General features: G+C 34.8%; 1 protein-coding gene across 3 annotated transcripts in view; it reads left to right on the top strand.

The window, feature by feature from the left end:
• sptbn1 (spectrin, beta, non-erythrocytic 1) overlaps positions 1-27,500 on the top strand; it is a 192,292-nt gene that overhangs the window by 122,390 nt on the left and 42,402 nt on the right. For all 3 annotated transcript variants that reach the window (XM_056467682.1, XM_056467683.1, XM_056467684.1), the window contains 11 exons: positions 4,707-4,880; positions 5,001-5,092; positions 5,162-5,242; positions 6,960-7,075; positions 7,160-7,272; positions 8,825-9,012; positions 9,094-9,211; positions 13,630-13,788; positions 15,168-15,470; positions 18,041-18,194; positions 22,227-23,097. In XM_056467682.1, the coding sequence (XP_056323657.1) occupies positions 4,707-4,880; positions 5,001-5,092; positions 5,162-5,242; positions 6,960-7,075; positions 7,160-7,272; positions 8,825-9,012; positions 9,094-9,211; positions 13,630-13,788; positions 15,168-15,470; positions 18,041-18,194; positions 22,227-23,097 (2,369 nt within the window). The remainder of the gene's footprint in view (positions 1-4,706; positions 4,881-5,000; positions 5,093-5,161; positions 5,243-6,959; positions 7,076-7,159; positions 7,273-8,824; positions 9,013-9,093; positions 9,212-13,629; positions 13,789-15,167; positions 15,471-18,040; positions 18,195-22,226; positions 23,098-27,500) is intronic.

The raw sequence follows: 27,500 nt of genomic DNA, 5'->3' as shown, positions 1-27,500 counted from the left end.
GCTGGAATAGTTGGCAGTTCATTCCGCTGTGGCGACCTCTGATGAATAAAGTGACTAAGCAGAAGGAAAATGAATGAATGATTATTTTACCTATAAGAATTATTATTATGTGAATTAATCAATTACGTATATATTTTTTATAGTTTTAAGAAAGTTTTCATTTTTAATTAATACAATTTCTTTAATAATGTTAAATGCTTTATATGTATTTTTACAGAAAATAATCTTTTGAAATTTTCATTTATTGATAAAAAAATTTTTTTTTGTAATAAATATCGAATTTCGCAAAATTTTTAATATATTTTAAATGATATGACAAGTTTTAGATTACTATTATTTAATATTTTACCTTTAAAATTATTAGAAAATTATATTTAGACTTTATTAATAACATTATTATATAATTCTAAATAATACAATATAAGTTTTTTAAATTAGTTTTAAAAACATACCAACAGTTTTAATAGTTTTAAATACAAATTCTTTTTGAAATGCTATATGCGTTTTTAAATAAATAGTATTAGATTGATTAAATTACTGATAAAATGATGTGCAATTTGTAGATATGTATATAGAATTCATTCATTCATTTTCTTTTCAGCTTAGTCCCTTTATTAATCCGGGGTCGCCACAGCGAAATGAACCGCCAGTATAAAGAATTTTGCTAAATATTTTTAGTCCCTTTATTAATCCGGGGTCGCCACAGCGGAATGAACCGCCAGTATATAGAATGTAGTATGTGTATATATGTGTATATGTGTGTATATATGTGTGTATATATGTATATGTGTGTATATATGTGTATATATATGTATATATGTGTATATATATGTATATGTGTATATATGTGTATATATGTGTATATATATATATGTGTATATATGTGTTTATATATATATGTGTATATATATGTGTATTTATATGTATATATATATATATGTGTTTATATCTATGTATATATATGTGTATATATATGTGTATATATATATGTGTATATATATGTGTATATATGTGTACATATATATATATATGTGTATATATGTGTATATATGTGTATGTATATATATATATATATATATGTGTTTATATATATGTGTATATATATGTATATATGTGTATATATGTGTATATATGTATATATATATATATATATATATATATATATATATATATATATATATATATATATATATATATATGTATATGCAATTGCATAAGAAGTTGTGTAAAAAATTTTATTCCTTAGCACGTAATATTGTACAAAATGCTTAAATGTTTATTCATTTATTAACTTATTTTTTCAGCTGTCTTCCTTTTGCAGGCATGTAGAGCTCTTCAGGTCAAAGTCTTCTCATAAAAATCACCCCAAGCACAATGCTGTTTTACAACACGGTTACTCATTTACTCATTTAGCTCCTGGAAACTGTGAATGCTTTCTGCATTTCATGTATTTCCCTGCATGCAAAGTTTTCTGCATTATGAAAAGCTGTGGTCTTAACTTAACCTTAATGTAAAAAATAGGACGTTCCCTCCTGAGGCATTTAATATATCATATTAACTGACACGTAGCTTTTCCTGTGAGACCTTCTTTCCTTCCCGAATGTGTCAGAAAGAAAAATAGCCGATGAACCTGTGTGCAAAACGACAGAAACCAAAGCCACTGCATCGCTAACACACGCTGCGCTGAGTCCAGCAGGTCCAGTTACTGCTTTCTGCAATGGATATCCCTGTTAACTCTTACCACACTGCTCAAGTGTTCACATGTAAACTCAAATCATCACTGACTATTGACTAGAACTGACCTATATTTCGTTTCAGCATCGACATCGCAATGTGATCGTTCGCCATAGTTGCATCATATGAAATGCAATGTTGAGTCTGGATTATAATTTATCTTTAGCATGTGTTTTTGAGGCCTGTGACTTTATGAGCATTGAGACATCGTAAATTGTACCGTTTGTAACCTTGATTAATTTTATTGAACCATTTATACAACAAGGACTATACAGTATTATTTCACATTACATTTACATGTTAGACTCCTCGAAAAATAATAAAAAATGTGTATTTCAATATTATCATTTCTTTTATCAAATCAAATCACTTTTATTGTCACAACATCAGCAGCGCGTGTACTGTGATGAGTGAAAAGGTTAGGCTTAGATAAAATTTATTTTATTTTTTAAATTTTGCAAAATTTTTAATAAATTTTAAATGAAATAAAGTTTTAGTTGACTATTATTTAATAGTTTACCTATAAAATTATTAGAAAAGTATATTTAGACTTTATTAATAACATTATTATATAATTCTAAAAAGTACAATATTAGTTTTTTTAAATAGTTTTAAATACAAATACCAATATTTTTTTATTGTTTTAAGCACAAATTCTTTTTGAAATGCTATATGTGTTTTTAAATAAATATTATTATTATTATTATTATTGTGTTATTGTATTAATATTATTGTTGTATTGTATTATTGTATTGTTCGATAAGTTTAAAGCAAATGCACCTCCAGAATCATCCCAATCAATCAACCAAAATGATAAATCCTTTACAATTAGAATTATTTATAGTCACCTGGTGAAATTGCATTCATATCGCTATATATATATATATATATATATATATATATATATATATATATATATATATATATATATATATATATATATATATAAATCTATATATATATAAATCTATTGCAGAATAACAAAATATTGCAATGTTAAATGTTTACAATATAGTGCAACCCTACTATTGACCTCTTTCTTGATGTACGAGCATGCACAGCCATTGGAATATTTTTGGCTCGAGTCTTCCTGCCTCATTCGCTTCCATTGGTTTTTAGATGTTAAAAACAGCTCGTGGTTCTGCTTAAATATGCCAACTGATCTATTCTTATTATATTATTCGACTTTTTTTTGTATAGAAAAGTTCCCACGCAAGTACTTGAATTTCAGACAAATGGATTCAAGGCCTGGAAAGTTCTTAAAAACAAACACAGGTTCTTGAAAGTGCTCAATTAAACAGTATTTGTAAGTATTCCAGCAATTGCCATTCTGATGTCAAAAACAGAATAAAAAAACTTGAAATTCTTAATTTAAAATTCTTGAATTAAAATCTTTTTTAAAACAATATTTAAAAAATAATTTTATAATTATAATTTTATAAATATTTCAGAAACCACTTTTGAAAATTACCAGTTTCAAGTCCAACAACTTTCATTAAGTTCTATGAACATTAACAGTCTACATTTTTGAAAATGACACCTTCATAAGTCATCACACTGACATTCATTCATTCATTTTCTTTTGGCTTAATCTCTATTTCAGAGGTCGCCACTGCGGAATGAACCGCCAACTATTCCAGCATGTTTTATGCAGCACATGCCCTCCCAGCCACAACCCAGTTCTGGAAAACACCCATCCACTCTCACATTCTTACACACACACACACAGACACTATGACCAATTTAGCTTTCCCAATTCCCCTATAGCGCATGTGTTTGGGCTGTGGGGGAAACCGGAGCACCCGGAGGAAACAAACGCCAACACGGGTAAAACATGCAAACTCCACACAGAAATGCTAACTGGCCTAGCCAGGACTTGAACCAGCGACCTTCTTGCTGTGAGGCCACAGTGCCGCCCCATCATTCTGACATTACATTTTTAATAATTATTAAGTGTAGGTGAAATGTTAAGTACAGTAAGGACTTTAATGTCACTACATATGCAGGGGCATGAATTAAAAAGGAGCTTGATTTGAAATTTATGGCTTTAATAAGTCCTTGAAAGCCCTTGAATCGGCTGTTTATGAAAGAGTGGGAACCCTGGGGTATATTCATGCACACTCTCATTTGTAGAACAAGTAGTTTGACCATTTTCTGCTATTTATTATTCCTAGTAATTTCTCCATCATATGTAGGAAACTGAATGGGAAGTTCTAAAACAGTTGCTAAAAAAAGAGCACACTCCCGTCCCACATTGCATTTTTCATCTTAAACACTTTTTTTTCTCTTTTTTTATTTATTTATTTTTTATTATATCTACATTTTATTATATTTACATTTTATTTTTACCTTTTTTTATTTTTTATTTATTCGATCTTTATTTCTATGTATTTATGTATGTATTATATCATCTTTGCATCAAATTTACATTTTATTTTTACCTTTTTTATTTTTTATTTATTTGATCTTTATTTCTATGTATTTATGTATGTATTATATCATCTTTGCATCAAATTTACATTTTATTTTTACCTTTTTTTTATTTATTTATTTATTTGATCTTTATTTCTATGTATTTATGTATGTATTATATCATCTTTGCATCAAATTACAAAAAACGAATGAGCGCTTGTGTGAGGTGTGTGTAATGCAGTGTGTATGGGGGCAGGACAGTAAATCTGACATTACTATCTCTTCTGGCTGCCGTTATCAGTCTCACACTATTGTTTTCCATTTCTGAAATTCTTGATAACACCATGGAGTTTTCCTCTTATTATTTCAGCAAATAGTATTAATAGTAATAGTTAGCAAATAGTAAAATAATGATTTGTTGTACTTTCCCATTCACTGCGCTTTGAGTTACTAACTATGTCGACTTCCACTACTGAGAAACCCAGAAATGTGAAAAGGTCATTACGATGCATTATGAAAATGTCCCATAATAACTCATGCATCTGCTGTGATGTCTGCAGCCGAAGCCGACGAAGGGCCGCATGCGGATCCACTGTCTGGAGAATGTGGATAAAGCCCTGCAGTTCCTCAAGGAGCAGCGTGTGCATCTGGAGAACATGGGATCACATGATATCGTCGACGGCAATCACCGACTCACGCTCGGACTCATCTGGACCATCATCCTCCGCTTCCAGGTATAGCATCACCCGTGTAGTCATTTTAGAGATTTATTCATGCAGTGTTTTATTTGACATTTATATCATTTAAAATATATTAAATGCACAAATAATGCACAAACAAATCCATGATTACAGATCCAAGACATCAGCGTTGAGACAGAAGACAACAAAGAGAAACGCTCAGCCAAGGACGCCCTGCTTCTGTGGTGCCAGATGAAGACCGCAGGGTGAGTGGACGTCCAGATTAAACATGTTTCTGTGTTCCTGATGTCTGACAGCTCTTCTGTGCTTCACAGCTATCCCAACGTCAACATCCACAACTTCACCACCAGCTGGCGTGATGGAATGGCTTTCAATGCCCTCATTCACAAACACAGGTAACAGTATCAGCTCAATGCACCAATCAGAGTCGAGTAGGGTCATCTGACCAATCAAAGGAGAGTAGGGCGATCTGACCAATAAGAGCAGATTATGGTCATCTGACTAATTAGAGCACAGTGTGGACATCTTACCAGTCAGAGCAGGGCAGTCTGACCAATCAGAGCTGAGTAGGGTCATCTGACCAATCAAAGGAGAGTAGGGCGATCTGACCAATAAGAGCAGATTATGGTCATCTGACTAATTAGAGCACAGTGTGGACATCTTGCCAGTCAGAGCAGGGCAGTCTGACCAATCAGAGCTGAGTAGGGTCATCTGACCAATCAAAGGAGAGTAGGGCGATCTGACCAATAAGAGCAGATTATGGTCATCTGTCTAATTAGAGCACAGTGTGGACATCTTACCAGTCAGAACAGGGCAGTCTGACCAATCAGAGCTGAGTAGGGTCATCTGGCCAATTAAAGCCAAGCCATTTAACAAATCAGAGCAGAATTGGGCAATCTGACCAATTAGAGCTGAGTAGAGCTATCTGACCAATCAGAGAAGAGGGTGGACATCTGGCCAAACAGAACCAAGCCATTTGAAAAATCAGAGCTGAGTAGGGCCATCTGATCAATAATATTAGATTAGGGCCATCTGACCAATCAGAGCTGAGTAGGGTCATCTGACTAATCAGATCTGACCAATCAGAGATGAGTAAGGCCATTTGACCGAGCAGAGCAAGGCCATCTGACAAATCAGAGGAGAATATGGACATCTGACCAATCAGATTGGAGTTATCCCATCTGACCAATTAAAGCATAGTTTGGCCATCTGACCAATCAGAGAAGAGTCATCTGGCAATTGAGATCTGAGTAGAGCCACTTGGCCAATCAGAGCAGAGTAGGGCCATATGATTAATCAGACCAGTGACCCTAGTGACCAATAAGAGCTGAGTAGGGCCATCTGACCAATAAGAGCTAAGTAATGCCATCTGAACAAAATAGCAGAATTTTCTGACCAATCAGAGTTAAGTAGGGCTATCTGACCAATAAGAGTTAAGTAGGGCCATCTGACCAATAAGAGTTGAGTAGTGCCATCTGACCTATAAGATTTGAGTTGGGCTATCTGATCAATATGAGTTATGTAGGGCCATCTGACCAATACGAGTTGAGTAGTTCCATCTGACCAATAAGAGTTGAGTAGTGCCTTCTGACCAATTAGAGTTGAGTAGTGCCATCTGACCTATAAGATTTAAGTTGGGCTATCTGATCAATATGAGTTATGTAGGGCCATCTGACCAATACGAGTTGAGTAGTTCCATCTGACCAATAAGAGTTGAGTAGTGCCTTCTGACCAATTAGAGTTGAGTAGTGCCATCTGACCTATAAGATTTAAGTTGGGCTATCTGATCAATACGAGTTAAGTAGGGCCATCTGACCTATAAGATTTGAGTTGGGCTATCTGACCAATAAGAGCGGAGTAGTGTCATCTGACCAATAAGAGCTGAGTAGGGCCATTTGACCAATTACAGCAGAATTATTTTACTAATCAGGGTTGAATAGGGCCATCTGACCTATCAGAGAAGAAGAAAAAGTTTAGAGAGACCAGATCTTTAAACTAACCATGTCAAACATTAAGAGAAAGTATTTTTGGCATTAAAAGAATGTACATCTTATGAAAGAGACTCCAAAAATGAGTGAAACTTTGATTAACAGTGCTTTTTAATCTGTCCAGGCCAGACCTGATTGACTTTGACAAACTGAAGAAGTCCAACGCTCACTATAACCTGCAGAACGCCTTCAATCTGGCCGAACAGCATCTGGGACTCACCAAACTGCTGGATCCTGAAGGTGAAATTCAGTCCTTGGTTTACGACTTCTGCTTCTTCATCATGAAGCACACAATAACACCTTGTTTGTTTGTTACTTGTGCAGATATCAGCGTAGACCATCCCGATGAGAAGTCTGTCATCACTTATGTCGTCACATACTACCATTATTTCTCCAAGATGAAGGCCTTGAAGGTGGAGGGAAAACGAATCGGAAAGGTCTTTAAAACACTTACATTTGATTTCTGTTTTCTATTAGTGGAGCTTTTATTGACTGATTGTTTCAGCATTATGTGTCCTGTTTATTATTATTAGATTTTTATGCAATAAATATAAATATTTTTTTAATGCGAAGTTTAGTTTATTATACAAGATAATTAATTTAATGCTAATATTTAGTTTAAATCCTAATATAAAAATAAATATTCGTATTAAAAATAAAATGATTTAGTTTTTAAATAAAACTAAACAAATAAAATTATAATGGTAAAAAAAGTAAATAAAATGACTAAATGAATGTTTTTTAAATGAAAATATTAGTAATGTTTACATTTTTATATTTATTGTTATTCATCAGTTTAGAAAAAAAATGAAGCTAATAAAGAAATATAGTGTAATATTGATTGAAATAAATTCATTATGTAACTATTAGAAATTGCCTAATTTGAATATTTATTTTCCTAAATTGCCACTGGGCTTAAAAATAAAATTAAATAAAAAATTTTTATGAACTGAATAATTCGATCTTTTCTGTGTTTTTATTATTTACATTTGAATGCAATATCTAATTTAAATTATAAAATTACTTTAATTTAAATTAAAGTCAATGGTTTTTAAAGCTTATTGTTAATGTTGGAATATCAAGCCAAAGGACTGTAGAATGACTGATAAGTGACGTTACACCAAACCTCCACCTGGTAATATCAGTTGTGTATATATGCTGGAGTCAGGGAAATGTATGTTAGTTGCGAACCTCTTGAATGTAATTCTTGTATTGCATTGGATCTAATAAATTACTAATATTTTTGGCACTAAAGAAAACCCTCTCCAGACCTTTTCCAATGAACACGCATGGAATTGGTTTGATATTCCAACATTAAGCTGCCTTAAACTTGATTGAACTTGTATTGCATTGGATCTAATAAATTACTAATATTTTTGGCATTGCAGAAAACCCTCTTCAGACCTTTTCTTATTGAACACGCATGGAATTGGTTTGATATTCCAACATTACGCTGCCTTAAATTTGATTGAACTTAATTTTTTATAGTGAATCAGACTCACTGTTTGCTTGTGTTATGGGCTATATGCACAGCTAGTGTTTTTCTCCTACTGATAAACTTCCGGTGAAAGGTTTATGTGACTATTTTCAATCTCATACGGTTCCTTTTAAAGCATCGATGTTGTAATGTCATTAAAATTCAGTCAATTAAACAGACTTAAGCTTTCATTTAGTAGTATAAAATGAGATGAAAAACATTTAAATGTCAGGAGCAGCAGGCTAGCGCAGAAACTTCATTGAAAATACTGGAGTAAAATACGTTTTCATATTTTAAAGACATGAAGGTGAACAATGTAATTTATTGCAGTGTTTCTTGTACATTCTGAGACCCTCTTTATATTATATATCAATCAGGCAGTGAAGTTCCCTGACTTTTAAAGAAAACAGACCTTAAACATGGCGATTTTTGTTACAGCACATCAGTTCACTGGAAGTGCTTGAACTGGGTTACTGAAAATTAAAAGTCCTTTTGCATACATCCCATTCTAGGTGCTCGACAATGCCATCGAAACTGAGAAAATGATCGAGAAATACGAGTCTCTGGCGTCTGATCTGCTGGAGTGGATTGAACAGACCATCATCATCCTCAACAACCGCAAGTTTGCAAACTCTCTGGTTGGAGTCCAGCAGCAGCTTCAGGCCTTCAACACCTACAGGACCGTAGAGAAACCACCCAAGTGAGCGTCTGCCAGAAACACACCACGCATTGTATCAAAACAACAGCGAACTGGAGCTTATTTTCTACTCTTTCTCCATAGATTCACTGAGAAGGGAAACCTGGAGGTGCTTCTGTTTACTATCCAGAGCAAGATGAGGGCCAATAACCAGAAGGTCTACATGCCACGAGAGGGAAAACTCATCTCAGACATCAACAAGGTCAAATTTACCTCATTTTCACTAATTTAACCTACATCAGAGTTTTTTGTCTTGTTTTTCCAGTACAAATAACTACACATTTCTAAATTTGAGATGTATTTGCTTGAGGACTAATGTTTTAAGTGTTTTCTGAAAAAATGCATCAAAATGAAGTCATTTTTTTGCTTAAAATACATCAAATGGGTCAAAATGTCAAATGAGAAAAGAAAATAAAACTAATTGAAAAGTACGTAAGTTATATTTGTCATGTTTCTATGAATATAATGAGTTAAATCTGCTATAGGACTTAAATATAATAAATTAAGGCAATAAATAAACATCTACAAATTCTGACTCAAGATATCAAAATTCATAATAAAATGTATAACATAGGGGCGACGCAGTGGCGCAGTAGGTAGTGCTATCGCCTCACAGCAAGAAGCTCGCTGGTTCAAGCCTTGGCTGGGTCAGTTGGCTTTTCTGTGTGGAGTTTGCATGTTCTCCCTGCATTCGCGTGGGTTTTGCTCCGGTTTCCTCCACAGTCCAAAGACATGCAGTACAGATGAATTGGATAAGCTAAATTGTCTGTAGTGTATGAGTGTGAATGAGTGTGTATGGATGTTTCCCAGAGATGGGTTGCAGCTCGAAGGGCATTTGCTGCGTAAAACATGTGCAAGATAAGTTGGCGATTCATTCCTCTGTGGCGACCCCGGATTAATAAAGGGACTCAACCAAAAAGAAAATAAATGAATGAATGAATGAATAATATAGATTTAAAATCCGATTAAGGAAATTAAGTCATCTCTACTGAAAAATGGATTTAAAATCTGAGAAAAATAAATAAAATTTATGAATGAATCAAAATGGATTTTTCTTGTAAAAAAAGTGTGTTTTTATATTTGTAATGAAAAACAGGACAAAAAGCATTTTGTTCAGTGAAGGATTCATCACCTGTTAACTTACTAAATAACATTCTATTACTATGACATTTGGGTGAAATTATTGTCACTATGGTGGTGCATATTGTAAAGACAAAACTATGCTATAAACTAGGACTGCTCGATAGTGGGAAAAACCATAATCAAAATTATTTTGGTCATAATTGTTATAACGATTATTTCAAGTGAAGTCAAAATTATTCGGCCTCCTGTGAATTTTATTTTTTATTTTTTTATAAATATTTCCCAAATGATGTTTAACAGATTCAGGAATTTTTCACAGTATTTCCTATAATATTTTTTCTTCTGGAGAAAGTCTAATTTGTTTTATTATGGCTAGAATAAAAGCAAGATTAAATATTTTGAAACCTATTTTAAGGTCAATATTATTAACCTCCTTAAGCTATATATATATTTTTTGATTGTCTGCAGAAGAAACTACTGTTATACAATGACTTGCCTAATTACCCTAAATGTCACTTTAAGCTGAATGCTTGTGTCTTGAAAAATATGTAGTAAAATATGTGCTGTAATCATAGCAAAGATAAAAGAAATCAGTTATTAGAAATGTCTTATTAAATCTATCATGTTTAGAAATGGGTTGAACAGAAAACTCTTTGTTAAACTGAAATTGGGGGGAAAATATATAAAGGTCCGCTAATAATTCTGACTTTAACTGTATATATATATATATATATATATATATATATATATATATATATATATATATATATATATATATATATATATATACAGTTATTTTCCTCCCTGTAAATAAGGAAAGGGAAATAAATACAAAAGAATAACAATATGAAACAAACTGCTTTAAACATCTTCACTGTAAGAAAAATACTTTAATTACAGCTACAGCAGTCCTTCAGTCAAGAGTGAGGGATTTTCTCCTTCTGTTGTTCGATTTAATAATGATAAAAACAGTTGGCAGCAGGAATATAGCGCGCTGTGACTTTAAGAGCAGTGCGGTTCTGATTTATGGTTTCTCTTTCACGTGTGTTTTGATTCTCAACTTGTTTGTTTATTACATAAATGTGGGTTAATATGAATAATCACTAAACACCGCGTTTTGACAAATTTGCATGTATTTGACCATTAAAGCGCTCACATTAAGATGACTTTTAGATGTGTGTGCTGCTCTGCTCGTCTCTGAGGCTGAGCACACACACAACAGCATGGGATCTCTTTAACGCGTTTAAAAACATGAATGATTCGAATGTACATTAATGAATGATGCACATCATGTGCTGCAAACGTTACATTACAGTACATGCTTTTAGTAGTGTTCACGTGAAACTGAGCTTTGCAGAGCAACAAACGTGCACAACTAGAAAGCGGGGGGCGGTATATAATGGAATAATCACTTTATCTTGATTAATGTTTTGCACTAGAAGCCAAAATCGAAACTGAGTTTTCGATTAATTGCACAGTCCTACTATAAACTCAGTATTGTTTGTAATTCTAGTTCTTTAGTTTACTTTAGCATGTTAGCTTTAAAAAGACATCAGCTGCACATGGAAGACGGTCGGTTTTAAGGTTTAACGCAGTTTAGAAAAGTCAGCCTTTTAAAATTGCTTGAATTTTCAGTTATATCGTTCCTACAGTATATGTATGTTTTCTTTTTTATGACTATTTTATTATTTATTATCTACATCAAAAGCTACTGGTCAGCCCACGATTCAGCAAACATCTGAAAAAAATGACTTATGCACCAGCATGCTGTAGAGCTGAACAGTGCAGTGGCTTTACTTTATATCCACAGAAAAGAAAGATCTCCAAAGAGGCATTTTCCCATTTGAATTATTTAGCCTGACATGTTTACTGCTCCAAAATGTTTCTTAAAAATATAATACAGTGCTTAAAATGTTTCTTAAAAATATAAATACAGTGCTTAAAATGTTTCTTAAAAATATAAATACAGTGCTTAAAATGTTTCTTAAAAATATAAATACAGTGCTTAAAATGTTTCTTAAAAATATAAATACAGTGCTTAAAATGTTTCTTAAAAATATAAATACAGTGCTTAAAATGTTTCTTAAAAATATAAATACAGTGCTTAAAATGTTTCTTAAAAATATAAATACAGTGCTTAAAATGTTTCTTAAAAATATAAATACAGCGCTTAAAATGTTTCTTAAAAATATAAATACAGTGCTTAAAATGTTTCTTAAAAATATAAATACAGTGCTTAAAATGTTTCCTAAAAATATAAATACAGTGCTTAAAATGTTTCTTAAAAATATAAATACAGTGCTTAAAATGTTTCTTAAAAATATAAATACAGTGCTTAAAATGTTTCTTAAAAATATAAATACAGTGCTTAAAATGTTTCCTAAAAATATAAATACAGTGCTTAAAATGTTTCTTAAAAATATAAATACAGTGCTTAAAATGTTTCTTAAAAATATAAATACAGTGCTTAAAATGTTTCCTAAAAATATAAATACAGTGCTTAAAATGTTTCTTAAAAATATAAATACAGTGCTTAAAATGTTTCCTAAAAATATAAATACAGTGCTTAAAATGTTTCCTAAAAATATAAATACAGTGCTTAAAATGTTTCTTAAAAATATAAATACAGTGCTTAAAATGTTTCCTAAAAATATAAATACAGTGCTTAAAATGTTTCTTAAAAATATAAATACAGTGCTTAAAATGTTTCCTAAAAATATAAATACAGTGCTTAAAATGTTTCTTAAAAATATAAATACAGTGCTTAAAATGTTTCTTAAAAATATAAATACAGTGCTTAAAATGTTTCTTAAAAATATAAATACAGTGCTCAGCATAATTGAGTTCATTGTGTTGTATTGAAAATGAATATTTTTCTCCATTTCTCAGAGGATATAGGCAGTGTATTTGGGTGCATTTAAACAAAACAGATTTATTAAACAGATATATTTATTAAAATTATATTAGTCACCAAACATATTTAGAAATTGAAGGATAATACAATTAAATTCAAGCAAAATATTTCAAAAAAAATGACAAATCTACAAAATTTCAACTAAATTATTCATTTTTTTTGCTTTTCTTGTTTTTTCCTCTTTTTTTAAATATGTATTAAATATTTTTCTATAACATAAATTTGGGTGAGCTAGTTTTTGGACCATTATCGTAAGTTATTTTGTTAGATAAGCTCCAGATTTGGCTTCAGTACTGACTAATCTAATGTATATGCACAGATATAGTATTGTGTAGCTTCCTATTAAAACTATGTATTTAAAAGAGAGAGTGTACTTGTATGTGCTGAGCACTGTATATTGTGTTTGATGGGGGGAAAAGTTGCTGTATTTTTTACCCAGACATTTAAAATGAAGATATTTTAGAGCAGTAATCACAATACCGTGAGACCGTAATATTTTTATCCAAGGTAATCATACTGTCGGATATACCGGCCCCATGTTTGGCTGCATATATGATTCCGCAGTATTTTGCTGATGTAAATGTGTGTATGTGTGTGTTGACTGTGTTGTGCTGTCGTTTCAGGCGTGGGAGCGTCTGGAGAAAGCCGAACACGAGCGAGAGCTGGCGCTGAGGACTGAACTCATCCGACAGGAGAAGCTGGAGCAGCTCGCCAGACGCTTCGACCGTAAGGCAGCAATGAGAGAAACCTGGCTGAGCGAAAACCAGCGGCTCGTTTCACAGGTGACGCTCTCACACATCATATGCACTCAATACACACACAATAACCCTGTACTGCTTCTGCAATGTTATCTCACTATTTGAAGCATTTTCCTGCCCCCTGGTGGTGAGATGTTTAAATGATACACAGGACGGTAGTTTCTTCTTTATCATTTATTTACAATATTGGTTAAAAATGGGGGAAATTATATTTTAATAATTATTATGCAGTATATTGTTTTATAACTTAAAAGAAAATCTGTCAATTAAGCCAAATTTCTCACAACAAATTTATTAATACTTCTTTATTGTTATTACTTGTTGTAGATAAATGCATATTATAATTTCTGTTTTACTGCATAACTCTTTTGTGAATTGTTGATAATTGTTCAAGTAAACCTACATGATATTTATTATGCATATTTACTCTATGGTATTACTTATATATTTTATTTAAATATATTTCTATAATTTTTATGAAAGTGAAATGATTAATATTATTCATTCATTCATTTTCTTTTCGGCTTAGTCCCTTTATTAATCAGTGGTCGCCACAGCGGAATGAACCGCCAACTTATCCAGCACATGTTTTATGCAGCGGATGCCCTTCCAACAGCAACCCATCTCTGGGAAATGATTAATATTATTTTAATAATTTTTAACATGTAATCAGTAACTCTAAAGTAGCGTTTTTGCATACTTAAAACAATCCGCTTACACTTAACAGTTGAAGCAAAAAAAAACATTTAAAAAATTATGATTTTTCAAGAAAGCAAAGAAATGAAATGACAATTTTTCATTATTTAGAAAACGAGCCAAATTAAAGTAAATGCATTCTAACATTCATTAATCCAGGACAAATGCAGGAAATAAATATTTTTATTATATAAAAAATTATACTAAAATTATAATAATTATACTAATTAGTATATTAAATTAAAAGAGGGCAGCACGGTAACTCATTGTTAGCACTGTGGCCTCACAGCAAGAAGGTTGCTGGTTCAAGTTTACATGTTCTCCCCGTGTTGACGTGGGTTTTCTCCGGGTGCTCCGGTTTCCCCCACAGTCCAAACACATGCGCTATAGGGGAATTGAATAAACTAAATTGGCTGTATTGTATGAGTGTGTGTGTGAATGTGAGAGTGTATGGGTGTTTCCCAGTAATGGGTTGCGGCTGGAAGGGCATCCCCCTCCTAAAACATATGCTGGATAAATTAGTGGTTCATTCCGCTGTGGCAACCCCTGATGAATAAAGGAACTAAGGCAAAGCCAAATGAACAAATGAATAATATTAAGATGATGATCACCAGCAAACTCTCAAATTGAACTGCATTTCCAATGAGGTTAAAACATTATTATATTTAACATCCATTTTTTCTAAAATTCTCTTTTTTCTTCTGCAGGATAATTTCGGATTCGACCTCCAGGCGGTCGAGGCAGCAACCAAAAAACATGAAGCCATTGAGACTGATATAGCAGCGTATGAGGAGCGAGTGCAGGCAGTGGTGGCCGTGGCCCGAGAGCTGGAGACTGAAAACTATCACGATATCAAGCGAATCGCCGCGCGCAAAGACAACGTGCTGCGGCTGTGGGAGTATCTGCTGGAGCTGCTGAAGGCCCGAAGACAGAGGCTGGAGATGAACCTCAGTCTGCAGCGCGTCTTCCAGGAGATGCTCTACATCATGGACTGGATGGACGAGATGAAGGTCAGAGTACAGGCTTTTGCACAGTGAAGTTGAGATTTTCATAAACATTTTTTTTTCATATGCATCTCTTATTTGTATCCTAAAAATGTTGGCAAAACACCTCTCAAAATAATTTCTTCCAATGCAAAAAAACTGCTAAAGGTAACCCAATCCAATTTCCATTTTTTCATGTATAGATGAAACAGATGAACACAGTGTGTAATTTACACAACTTGAGGTCAAATACATTTTTTAACGTGCTAAACTTTAAACTGGATGTGCAATAAAATCAAAGATAACCATGATGTGATTTTGCAGATGCATTTTTAATATTTTTATGGATTTTTTGACAGCTTTTCTTAAAACTTATGGTAATGTTAGCTTCAATTCTTCTGTTTTTCTGTAGAAGTACAATTTTTATTTTGTTGATTTCTAGAACCACTGGACTAAGCATTTTAAGGGCTCTATTTTAACGATCTAGGAGCAAAGTCTGAAGTGCAGGGCACAAAAGCATTAAGGGCGTGTCCGAATCCACTATTTTAAGGATAAGAAAATACACTGTGTACTGTGGCGCATGGTCTAACAGGCTTGAGCTTATTCTCTTAATGAGTTATGGGTGTGTTTTAAGAATAAACCAATCAGAGTCTGCCATCTCCCATTCCCTTTAAGAGTCAGTTGCGTCGTGCCATGGCGCATTTGCTATTTACATGGCGACTTTGTAAGTGGAAAAACTGAACACTTCAAAACATTTAAGAAAACAATTAAGCTGCATCTGCAGCAAGAGGATAATGAGCCTAATCCATTCAGCCTTTACTTTCACTCTTTCGTGGATATGGAATCGGTGTTGTACGCTCTCCACTGAAGACATCCATTAGCCTCCCAAAAGGTCTATATTGCAACAGAAACCAAACTGTTAAACATATTCTTGTGAAGTGCCCCATTTTTAATGTTATCAGACAACAATTTTTATCTGGACAGACTTTAAATGAAATATTTTTAAATGTGAATCCGTCTAAAATTGTACAATTTTTATCAAAAGGAAACCTTCAAAAACTGTTTTAGATTTTTATCTTATATATTATTATTATTATTGTTATTTATGGATTTTACCTTGTGTATTATTTATTGTTGATTGCTTTTTAATTGTTAGAATATTTTTATAATTATAGAAAATTGGTATTTATAAAACGTGGTAAATTTGATCAATTTTTTTGCCATGACACAGCCATAGAAGCTGAAATGGCAGTAAAATTAAAACTCTCTCTCTCTCTCATCCATTAGCCTACATAATTAATTTCGTTTGTTAAGAGCAAAGATTTCTTACAAAACTATTTCCAAATTCAGTTCTAATTTCCAGCATATGAATAAATGAACAATAACAACGAAGTGTGGTCAAAACACTGAGTTATATCCTAAGACACGTCCAATGCCCCATATGGTCCAGAACCTGACAGGTGGACAAATCTAAGCTTGTTTTTAATAAAACAAATATAAATATGCATATAATAAATACTACTAATGATACTAATAACATTATACAAAAGGAAATTGTCATGAATAAACTGAAAGCCCCCCGTGGTGAAGAAGGCATGAAGGCAGTGGTTTTTATATTTTATATAATTTAATTTAAATTTATTTTATATTTTATATTTATATTTTTAACTAAAATAATAATTTTTGTAATATTTTAATCCTTTAATTCTTTTTTATCTGTAAATATATTTGTGTATTGCTGTACATCCTGTGTGTATTAAGCAATGTTTAAGCGAGGCGCACAACTAACGCGCTCTGTGCTGGACTTTGGACCTGCTTTGATCTGGTCTATTGTGCAGTCTATTTTACTTCTTCAAAATAGCAACGCGCCAGCAATGCGCCTTAACACACCTCCTTTTTAGACCAGAACAACTATGAGTGCACATATGAGCGCAAATGCATTAGCTATTTAAACAGCGTAGTGCAAGACAACAAAATGAGACTTGCGTTGAACTGAAACTAGCAAGTAACATTTGCGTCACGCCTTATGCCGCATTGCGCCGGGTGTATGATAGGGCCCTCTGAGTCTACATCGATTTTATTCAATGACTTGTTCATTTAGCAGATGCTTTTTCCAAAGCACTTTACAAATGAGTAGCATCAAAATCATTTTCATTTTAAGAGCCATCACATATAATCATGCATTCTTGATTATCGCTGGATTTCCCTGTTGGGAATAGGTAAAATTAGTAATTTTTATTGTTGATCATCAGTTGCAGTGCAAAAAAAGCTTCATTTCTGGCTTATAATTGAATTTTCATATGGTGTATAGTGTGTGTGAGAGAGACCTTTGTGCATTTACCCTGATATATCTGAGAAAATCAAAATAAGCCTCTTAGAACATAGTAACAAGTGTATTTCTGCACACATACTATAATCGCAAGAGGGAAATCCACCAACAATCAAAAATGCATGATTATATGGGGTCATGGCTTTGCAATCAAAAAAATGTGATTATAATGGAAGTCAATGGGGCAAAAACAGCCCCCAACCATACACAAGGGTTAATATGCAGTCTTTAGTTTGATGTTCTGACGGTCGTCTGCTGTCCTCCACAGATGCTGCTGTTGTCTCAGGATTATGGGAAGCATTTGCTGGGAGTTGAAGATCTGCTGCAGAAACACGCTCTGGTAGAGGCTGATATCGGCATTCAGGCCGACCGTGTCAAAGCAGTCAACAAAAACGCACAGAGATTTGCTGTGGATGAGGAGGGTAAGACTTATTAAATCAGAGATAGACACAAACTCTAGGGCTGTGCGATTTTTACAATTTCGATTTAATTTGCGATTCAATTTTGTAGTCAAGTTTCAGCTCAATAATCTGTATCGTAGCTTCTTACTGCTAAAATGGAGTGAGTGTTATTTAAAAAAGGGAATTAAAAAGTATTATATTAAGTTAAACATTTATTCACATTTGTTTTTAAATATTCAGAAATTAAACTCATTTTTCGAAGGTGCATTTGCCTCATTTGACCAACTTAATGTGTTGTATAACATCCCGAGAAATTATTTTTTTTAGATGTTTACAAGTACATGACTGTTCGCAAACATTTCCCAGGTTTTCCCAATGTCCCTTCTCTTTCTAAGGTTGACAATATTTTATGTCTTTAAGCAAGCAGTAAAGGCTTAATCTCTAAATTAAGCAGAATTTTTGCCAATTTACAGTCTTTTCCAGTTGACAGTCTCCGCACCGGCTGGTCTGCGGACAATAATATTGAAATAGACCAAGAAACATGGGAAGCAGCTCTGGATAGGGTTCATTCATTTACATTTACATTTAGTCATTTAGCAGACGCTTTTATCCAAAGCGACTTACAAATGAGGACAAGGAAGCAATTTACACAACTATAAGAGCAGCAGTGAACAAGTGCTATAGACAAGTTTCAGGTGTGTAAAGTCTAAGAAGCAAAGCATTAGTTTTTTTTTTTAACTTTTATTGACAACAGTCAACATAAATACAAACAGTAATAAGAACAGTCCTGAGATTGGGCCCGAGCATACAAATAAACATATATATAGTGACAATATAGATCTGAGGAAAAAAAATAAATAAATAAAAGTAAATAGACAAACTTCATGCAAAAATACAAACTTAGAGACATAAGTGACCTATCCAATGAGGCTTTGAACTGGTCCCCATCTTCTTTCAAAGATTTGAGTCTTCAGCTGTATTTGTGCTGTCAACTGTTCCATTGAATATAACTGTCTGGTTTTTTGTATCCACTGTGAAACCGTGGGTGGTTCAGGTTTAAACCAGTTAATTGTTATATTTTTTCTTGCAGCCATTAGCAGGAGATGTAGCAAAGTTTCTTGATCATGGGACAGATCCTCTGGAAATTTATCCAGTAAAAACGTTAAAGGGTCGCAAGAGAGATTCACTTTAAGGAGCTTTTCTACGATCCCCTTAACTTCAGTCCAAAAGTGTTGAACAATGGGACAGTCCCAAAATATGTGCGTTTGATCACCCACCAGTCCACAGTTTCTCCAGCACTTATTGCTGCCACAACTACCAGAACGGAAACACTTTAGTGGTGTCCTGAAAAATCGAATTTTAGACTTCCAATCAAACTCCTTCCACATTTGACTCCCCACTCCCTTATGACAACCAGAACAAACATCCACCCAAGTATCATCATCCAATGTCACATTGAGTTCCATTTCCCATTATTGTTTTATATGTTGTGTTTAATCCGACATATCCATCATCAGTTTGCAATAAATTAAGGACACTTGTTTTTTCATTACGCCCTTGTTTTCAATCAGATGAATCAAGTGTTTTTCTATGTTTGTTGGTTGTCTTCTGAGCTGATCCCAATTCTTATGTTTTGTTAAATAGTCCCTTATTTGTAAATATCTGTAATGGTCCCCTGAGGGTAGATTAAACTTGTTTCTTAGTTGGGAGAAAGATTTCATTACATTTCCCTCAAAGAGTTGAAAGAAGCAAAGCATTAGTAATGTGTTTTTTTGTTGTTGAGAGTAGTTAGTGGTATAGCCAGAGAGGCAGTTACAGATTAGGAAGGAAAGTGGAGACTAAACAGTTGAGTTTTTAGTCGTTTCTTGAAGACAGCAAGTGACTCTGCTGTTCTGATGCAGTTAGGGAGTTCATTCCACCAACTGGGCAGATTGAATGTGAGAGTTCGGGAAAGGGATTTCTTCCCTCTTCGGGATGGAACCACGAGGCGACGTTCATTCACAGAACGCAAGTTTCTGGAGGGCACATATATCTGCAGAGGTGAGAGCAGATAAGAAGGAGCAAAGCCAGAGGTCGCTTTGTAAGCAAACATCAGAGCTTTGAATTTGATGCGAGCAGCAACTGGCAGCCAGTGCAAACGGGTGAGTAGCGGAGTGACATGTGCTCTTTTGGGTTCATCAAAGACCACTCGTGCTGCTGCGTTCTGAAGCAGCTGAAGAGGTTTGATAGAATTAGCTGGAAGCCCGGCTAGTAGAGAGTTGCAATAATCCAGTTCCAATTCCTCATCTATATGCGCACATCACCGCCTCATTCAGTGTAAAGTGGTTCACCGAGTACACTGGTCGAAATGTAGGCTCGCACGGTTCGACCCAACTATTGATCCGGAGTTTGATAGGTGTCATTCGGGTTTAGGTACTTTAACCCATATGTTTTTGACATGCCCAGCTCTTTCCTCATATTGTGGCTCATTTCAGTCTCTTTCAGCCATTACTTCTATAGATATAGCACCATCACCCATTATTGGCCTGTTTGGTGTGATGCCTGATAATGATGTATAACCCACTTACCTTTTAAACTTTGTGGCCTTTCTTACTTTGCTTGCTAGGCGTGTAATTTTATCAAACTTGAAGAGCCCTCAGCCACCCTCACATGTACAGTGGCTGGAAGAATTAAATAAAGTATTTTGTAAAACTAGAGAAGATTAGATACTCCCTTCAGAGACATAACACAACATTTGATAAAATTGGGAGCGCCCTTATGTTAAAACTCTCCAGCTGGATCTAGGCAGATCACCCCAGCACTTGACAATAATAATACATCACCTGTAATCTTTCATTACTCATTAATTTGAGATTATTGTATAAATGTAGACATCTGCCTTGCATTATTTGTGTAATTTGGTTTTATTTTATTATTTTCATTTATTTAATTTTTTTTAATTATTATTATTTGTGTTTATATATATTTTCTATTATTATTTCTATAAGGGTTGTTTGAAATGTTTGTAAAATTGAAAAATGTTAAGTAAATCCTAAACAAAAAAGAAATTAAACTCCTTTTTCTCTAGACAGGAAACAGTAAACAAATAAAATGACCTTACCTTTCTGTAAACATGTTGAACTCAAATTAGGGAGATGGCTTTTCTTTTTGGCTTAGTCCCTTTATTAATGCGGGGTCGCCACAGTGGAATAAACCGCCAACTTATCTTGCACATGTTTTACACAGCGGATGCCCTTCCAGCTGCAACCCATCTCTGGGAAACATCCATACTCATACACTATGGACAATTTAGCCTAGTCAATTCACCTGTACCGCATGTCTTTGGACTTGCGGAGGAAACCGGAGCACCCGGAGGAAACCCACACGAATGCAGGGAGAACATGTAAACTCCACACTGAAACGCTAACTGACCCAGCCGAGGCTCAAACCAGCAACCTTCTTACTGTGAGATGACAGCACTACCTACTGCGCCACTGCGTCGCCCCAGTGTAGCTTATTATACAAACAAAAATATAATAATAATTATAAAAATACAGAACACTCAGCAAACTAACATGGCTGAAACAACTGTGAAATTGTACTTTGCTGTTGCTTGCTACTAGATTGAGTGTGACTGGCGATACTTTAAATCGACTTTGCAGCGAGACACTGCTCATATAGCTCTGGTGCTTTTTTAGGTGATGGTTGTTGTCTTTTTTTGGCTAAACACAGTCCAAACACATGCGCTGTAGGTGAATTGGGTAAGTTTAATTGTCCGTAGTGTATGAGTGTGAATGAGTGTGTATGGATGCTTCCCAGTGATGGGTAGTAGCTGGAAGGGCATGCGCTGCGTAAAACATATGCTGGATGAGTTGGCGGTTCATTCCGCTGTGGCGATCCCAGATGAATAAAGGGACTAAGCCGAAAAGAAAATGAATGAATATGAATATGATATCCAAAATGATATCCCCATAATAATATAGCTCAGAATGCAGGTGAAATCCCAAAATGCCAATCACTTTCCCTGTTTTTACTCTTCCTTCTAACATTTTCCTCCTCTCCGTCTCGCTATAGGCTACAAACCGTGTGATCCTCAGGTCATCCGCGACCGTGTGGCCCACATGGAGTTCTGCTATCAGGAACTGACACAGCTCGCAGCCGAACGCCGCGCTCGTCTAGAAGAGTCGCGCCGCCTCTGGAAGTTCTTCTGGGAGATGGCAGAAGAAGAGGGCTGGATTCGAGAAAAAGAGCAGATATTATCCTCTGACGACTGCGGGAAGGATCTAACCGGCGCCGTGCGGCTTTTAAGCCAACATCGCGCACTGGAAGACGAAATGAGCGGCCGTTCTGGACACCTCCAGCACACTGTACGCGAAGGCCAAGCCATGGCTGATGCTGGTCACTTCGGTGAAGCTAAAATCCGTGAGCGCATCGCTGACGTCCAAGCGCAGTGGGCGGCTCTAGAACAGCTTGCATCTGTAAGAAAAACCCGTTTGGAAGAAGCCTGTAGCCTTCATCAATTCCAAGCTGATGCTGATGACGTCGATACGTGGACGTTAGATGCTCTTCGAATCGTGTCCACCGCTGACGTCGGCCATGATGAGTTTTCAACCCAAGCTTTGGTCAAGAAACATAAAGACGCATCAACCGAAGTGGCTAGCTATCGTCCAGTGATCGACGCTCTTCATGAACAGGCCCAGACTCTTCCTCCTGAGCAGGCGAAGAGTGCTAACGTTACTGAGCGGCTGGCGGGCATCGAGGAGCGCTATAAAGAGGTTTCGGAGTTGACCAGGCTGAGGAAGCAGGCTTTGCAGGACGCCCTGGCGCTCTATAAGATGTTCAGCGAGGCAGACGCGTGCGAGCTCTGGATTGATGAGAAAGAGCAGTGGTTGAACAGCATGGAGATCCCAGAGAAACTGGAGGACCTGGAGGTCATTCAGCACAGGTGAGAGGTCAAGTCTGTGTGTTTGGTGTCATATTAAAATATCAGAAATACTATCTTAATCAGAATAAATCTGTATATTTCTATCAGAATATCTTTCACACCTGCCTCATTTAGATCAGTTAAAATGCACCAGAGTTTGTTTGCCTTTTTGGTGCGGTTCGTTTAGGCTGGTGATACGATTTAAAAAGCTGTCCAGACATAACTTCTTTCTTATTTTTTGTTTGTGGGGCCGATTTGGGTTAAGATAAGGGTAATGTTATCGTTGTTTAAGTAACTATGTTCCATTATTATTCTGTATGCAACATTTAAAATAGTTAAATTAATAGGGATGCTTCGATCGATCAGCCGAACATTTCATGACTCGATCGGTGCTCGCTAATCTGGCCGATCTTATGAACCAATCACAAGTGTTTGATTACGAGTTTGTAAGCAGAGGAAGATGCATTTTAACTTCTTATGCATCAAATATTCAATTCAATTCATGTTTATTTATATAGCGCTTTTACAATGTAGATTAACATGGAAAGCAGCTTTACATGGAAGTTCTTAGTAAAGTCCTGATTTCAGAGTTGAAGTTCAGTGTGGTTTAAATTTCACTGCCGAAGGTTTAAACATTGAAGAGCAAATTCATCGATGCGCAGCTCCACAAATCCCAAACCAAGCAAGCCAGTGGCGACAGTGGCAAGGAAAACTGTCACTGTCGAAGTGAAGGGAAAAATGCACTCCAAACCTTTTCTTGATTGAGACATATTGAATTATTCTTCTCTTATTTGTGGTGTGTCCAAATTGCATTGTTAGTCATTTTGGTTTTATCTATTATTTTCTGTAAAGCTAACTCTGACATGAGGCAGTCCACACTAAATGGTTATGAGAGACATGTTTAAGGGAGTATATGCGACATTCTTCATTTATTCTCTTAGGAAAGAAAAGATCTCCACTTAAAGATCATACTTAAAGGGAAAATGTGCTATATGCACATATATATAGCTTGAAGCATTAGAATCGGTACTCTGTATCGGCTTCAAAAATCCTGATCCTAGCATCCCTAAACTTTAAGGCTGAGATGGATGGTTAGAAATAAACAATGAGATAATTATAGGGATTATTACCGTTTTAACCCAGTGAATGACCAGTCTGTCAGATGAAGAAGAGCTGGAGTCAAAGATTCACATAAATAAATGAAGTTTACTGAATACAGTTTGCAGTTTCATCAGTTTCAACACTCGCAATGAGTTCCTAAGCCGCTCTGCTTACAATCACAAATCAGTAACAATTATACTCTCACATAACTGCGTCATACATATAGGTGTTCTAACCTGATTGGTTAAGACACAGATAATTTCCACGTGGGGTGCGTGTGGTGTACAATTCTGAACAATATCTCAAGCATATAATTATCAGACATCCACTAGACTGTTTAGAGCTGACTCCAGACCTGTGAAAAGGATCCACAATCAAATATAACACACACACTTAAAATACAACCTGTTTCTCACCCAAGACTGTGTGTACTCTCAGCCGTCTTTATCAAAACTGGTTAAAAACCGGTGTACTCTACATTTAGGCAGTTATATCCTTACTACACGAAGTCTATGTTGGATAAAAAGTAAAATTACCTTAAAAAATTAACAGCAAAATCACTTTAGACATGTTTAGATAGTATTAACTCATAGAAATAACAATAGAAACAGTTACTTCCAGTCCTCAGCTCTTAAGTTTCACTCGAGGTCTCCGTAAACTAACTGAAAATAGTTACAAAGAGACAGGCAGATGCGCTGAACATTCTTACGTAAATCAGTGTGTTAACTTATTCATTAGTTAAAATCATTTCAAAGTTAAATACTCATTTAAATAATCAAATAATCATATTTAATAAAAGTAATGAGAAACAGGATGATGAGAGAAGGATAAACAATGATCCATGCTAAGATGGATTGGAAGGTAGAAATCTCAATCCTTTATAATAAACTAGCTCAATTTGTTAATTTTCAATGGGAATCAGTAAATAAAGCAAATGATTACGCATGTGTTAGCTATGTACAATGTAACAAACAGGAAAAGAAAGAATTTTTAATAAAGTATTAAAGTTTCTTTATACTTTAGATTTTAATTACTTAAAATTTTTAATACTTAGACAAGATTTGGTAACAGTTTCCAATAAGGTTCATTAGTTAATGCATTTACTACAGGAACTAATCATGAACAACACTTGTACAGCATTTATTAATCATAATTGAACATTTACTGATGCATTATTAACATCCAAGTCCATGCTTGTTAACATTAGTTAATGCTCCGAGAGTTCACAGGAACTAACAATGAACAACTGTATTTTCATTAACTAACGTTAACTAACATGAACAAATATTGTAAATGTATTGTAAGTAAATGCATTAATTAACATTAACTAATGAACCTTATTGTAAAATGTGACACAAAATTTGATCTATGGATTTTTGACGTTTGAACCAGTTTAAAGTAGTAATGCTCCGATTGATTGGCCGAAGATCAGGTATCGATAGTCACATTTTAATGACTCGATCGCTACTCGCTAATCTGGCCGATCTCATGAGCCGATCGCAGGGGTTTGTTTATGAGTTTACAAGCAGAGAAAGACGCTCCCGTCTATTATGCATAGCCTACAGCAGATACAACACATGAGGAGGTAAATGATATGTGCAGGCGTGAGCGCTTGCGTCACCGCAGCTTAAATATATACAGAAGCGGTGCGACCTGTGTTTATACAGTCTACTGCCACGACTCGCGTGCGTGATGCTCTTTGTTGCAAGTGCAGCCATTGTATTTCCAGTGTTTTGAGGTACTGTGACCTCACCCCTCGCCTCTATCTAGTGTCTCATCCAACCTTAAGACCTCTCCCAGAAGCTCCGCAAGTCTCCTGCATATTCATACCGGCTCCATGATCCCCAAAAATTTGTTAAAAGACCTGGAAAACATGGCGACGAGGGTGAATGAGCAAGAGAACAGATCGCGAGAGGCACAGTGATGTTCTAAGCATTACATTTGTTATATTAAATGAATAGAGCAGTAAAGATATCGCGAGTGCAAATCCCTTTCTCCTCTGTCTCATCGAGAGATCTGCTGTCAATAGTTGGAGACGAGCAAAATATTTGAATGGTCTTGCATGCATTTAGGCCATTTTACATATAACAACTGAAAGTTCTGTGTTTTTGACAATATTGCAGGTTCACTGAAAGCTGGCTGGAATTATTAGACAAATAAAACTTGACTATTTAATAATATAACTTCTTACTTATTGCAATAAACAGTAGTTTATAGGCCTATTTCCTTTTAGTAAAATAATTAATTGATTTATTGATGTGTATTTAAACTTCCTATGCATCAAATGTGTGCTCCAAACCTTTTCTTTCGTGAGACATGTTGAATTCTTCTTTCATCATTTGCATCATTTGCAAATGGCATTGTTTTAATTTATTAAATTATTACCAATTTTTATATCTGTGTTATTATATTTTCTGTAAAGCTGCTTCTGGCCATGACATGTCCACACTAAATGGTTTAAAAGAGATGTGTTTGAGGTATATGCAGCATCCTTAATTTATTCTCTTAGGTAATGCGAGATCTTCTCCACTGAGGTATTATACTTTGAGGGAAAATGTGTTTAATGCATTATGAAGCTTGAAGCATCAGAATCTGTACTTGGTATTGATGATCACCATGACAAAGAATCGGCTGCAAAAATCCTCATCAGAGCATCCCTAGTTTAAAGTAGTTTGAGTGCTTAAGGTTTGGTGCCGTTTATTAAAAACATTGAGGTTTTGAAGCAGTTTAATTTTCAAGTTGTTGGAAAAGCTTAAAACAGTCAAGAGGATTTACAAAATGAAAGTTTAAACACCTTAAGGCCTCTCAGGAACTGTTAAAAGATTAGTATTCAGTTGCTTGGGTGTTCGGTGTCATTGCTAGGTAGTTTCTAGATTTATATTAGGGTGTTTGAGCTGAGTTTGGTCAATGCATCTTGAATGCTTATGATAAGTTTTTGTTATGATTTTTTTTTTGTCATAGAATAATCAGTTATTTTGGTCTTTTTCAAGCCAACGTATTTAGGAGCGTTTACCATCGCATCTGTTCATGCTGAGTCACGCTGATGGAGAACAGCAGTACACATGAAAGCCTGAACATCCGCTGTGCTGGATAACAGATTGAGCTTGCTCTAGTGCGGTCACATAGCACAGTCTCCATTTCTCAAGGACAAATTGGCCCATTTTGCAAAACGTTATTCTTCAGAGCTGCTGTGATTAAAAATCGGATGGAAATGTTCTTTTTTATAAGTGTAAAAACATACAACATGTGCTAAATGCAGAACATATAGAAGGCCTTAGAACAGAAATGGAGAATGAACAGCAATGACAATCAAAATAATGTTG

This window comes from Danio aesculapii, chromosome 11, assembly GCF_903798145.1.
Source record: "Danio aesculapii chromosome 11, fDanAes4.1, whole genome shotgun sequence".
Taxonomy (NCBI): domain Eukaryota; kingdom Metazoa; phylum Chordata; class Actinopteri; order Cypriniformes; family Danionidae; genus Danio; species Danio aesculapii.
The sequence above is the reverse complement of the archived record's forward strand: the minus strand, read 5'-3'. Positions and strand labels throughout refer to the sequence as shown.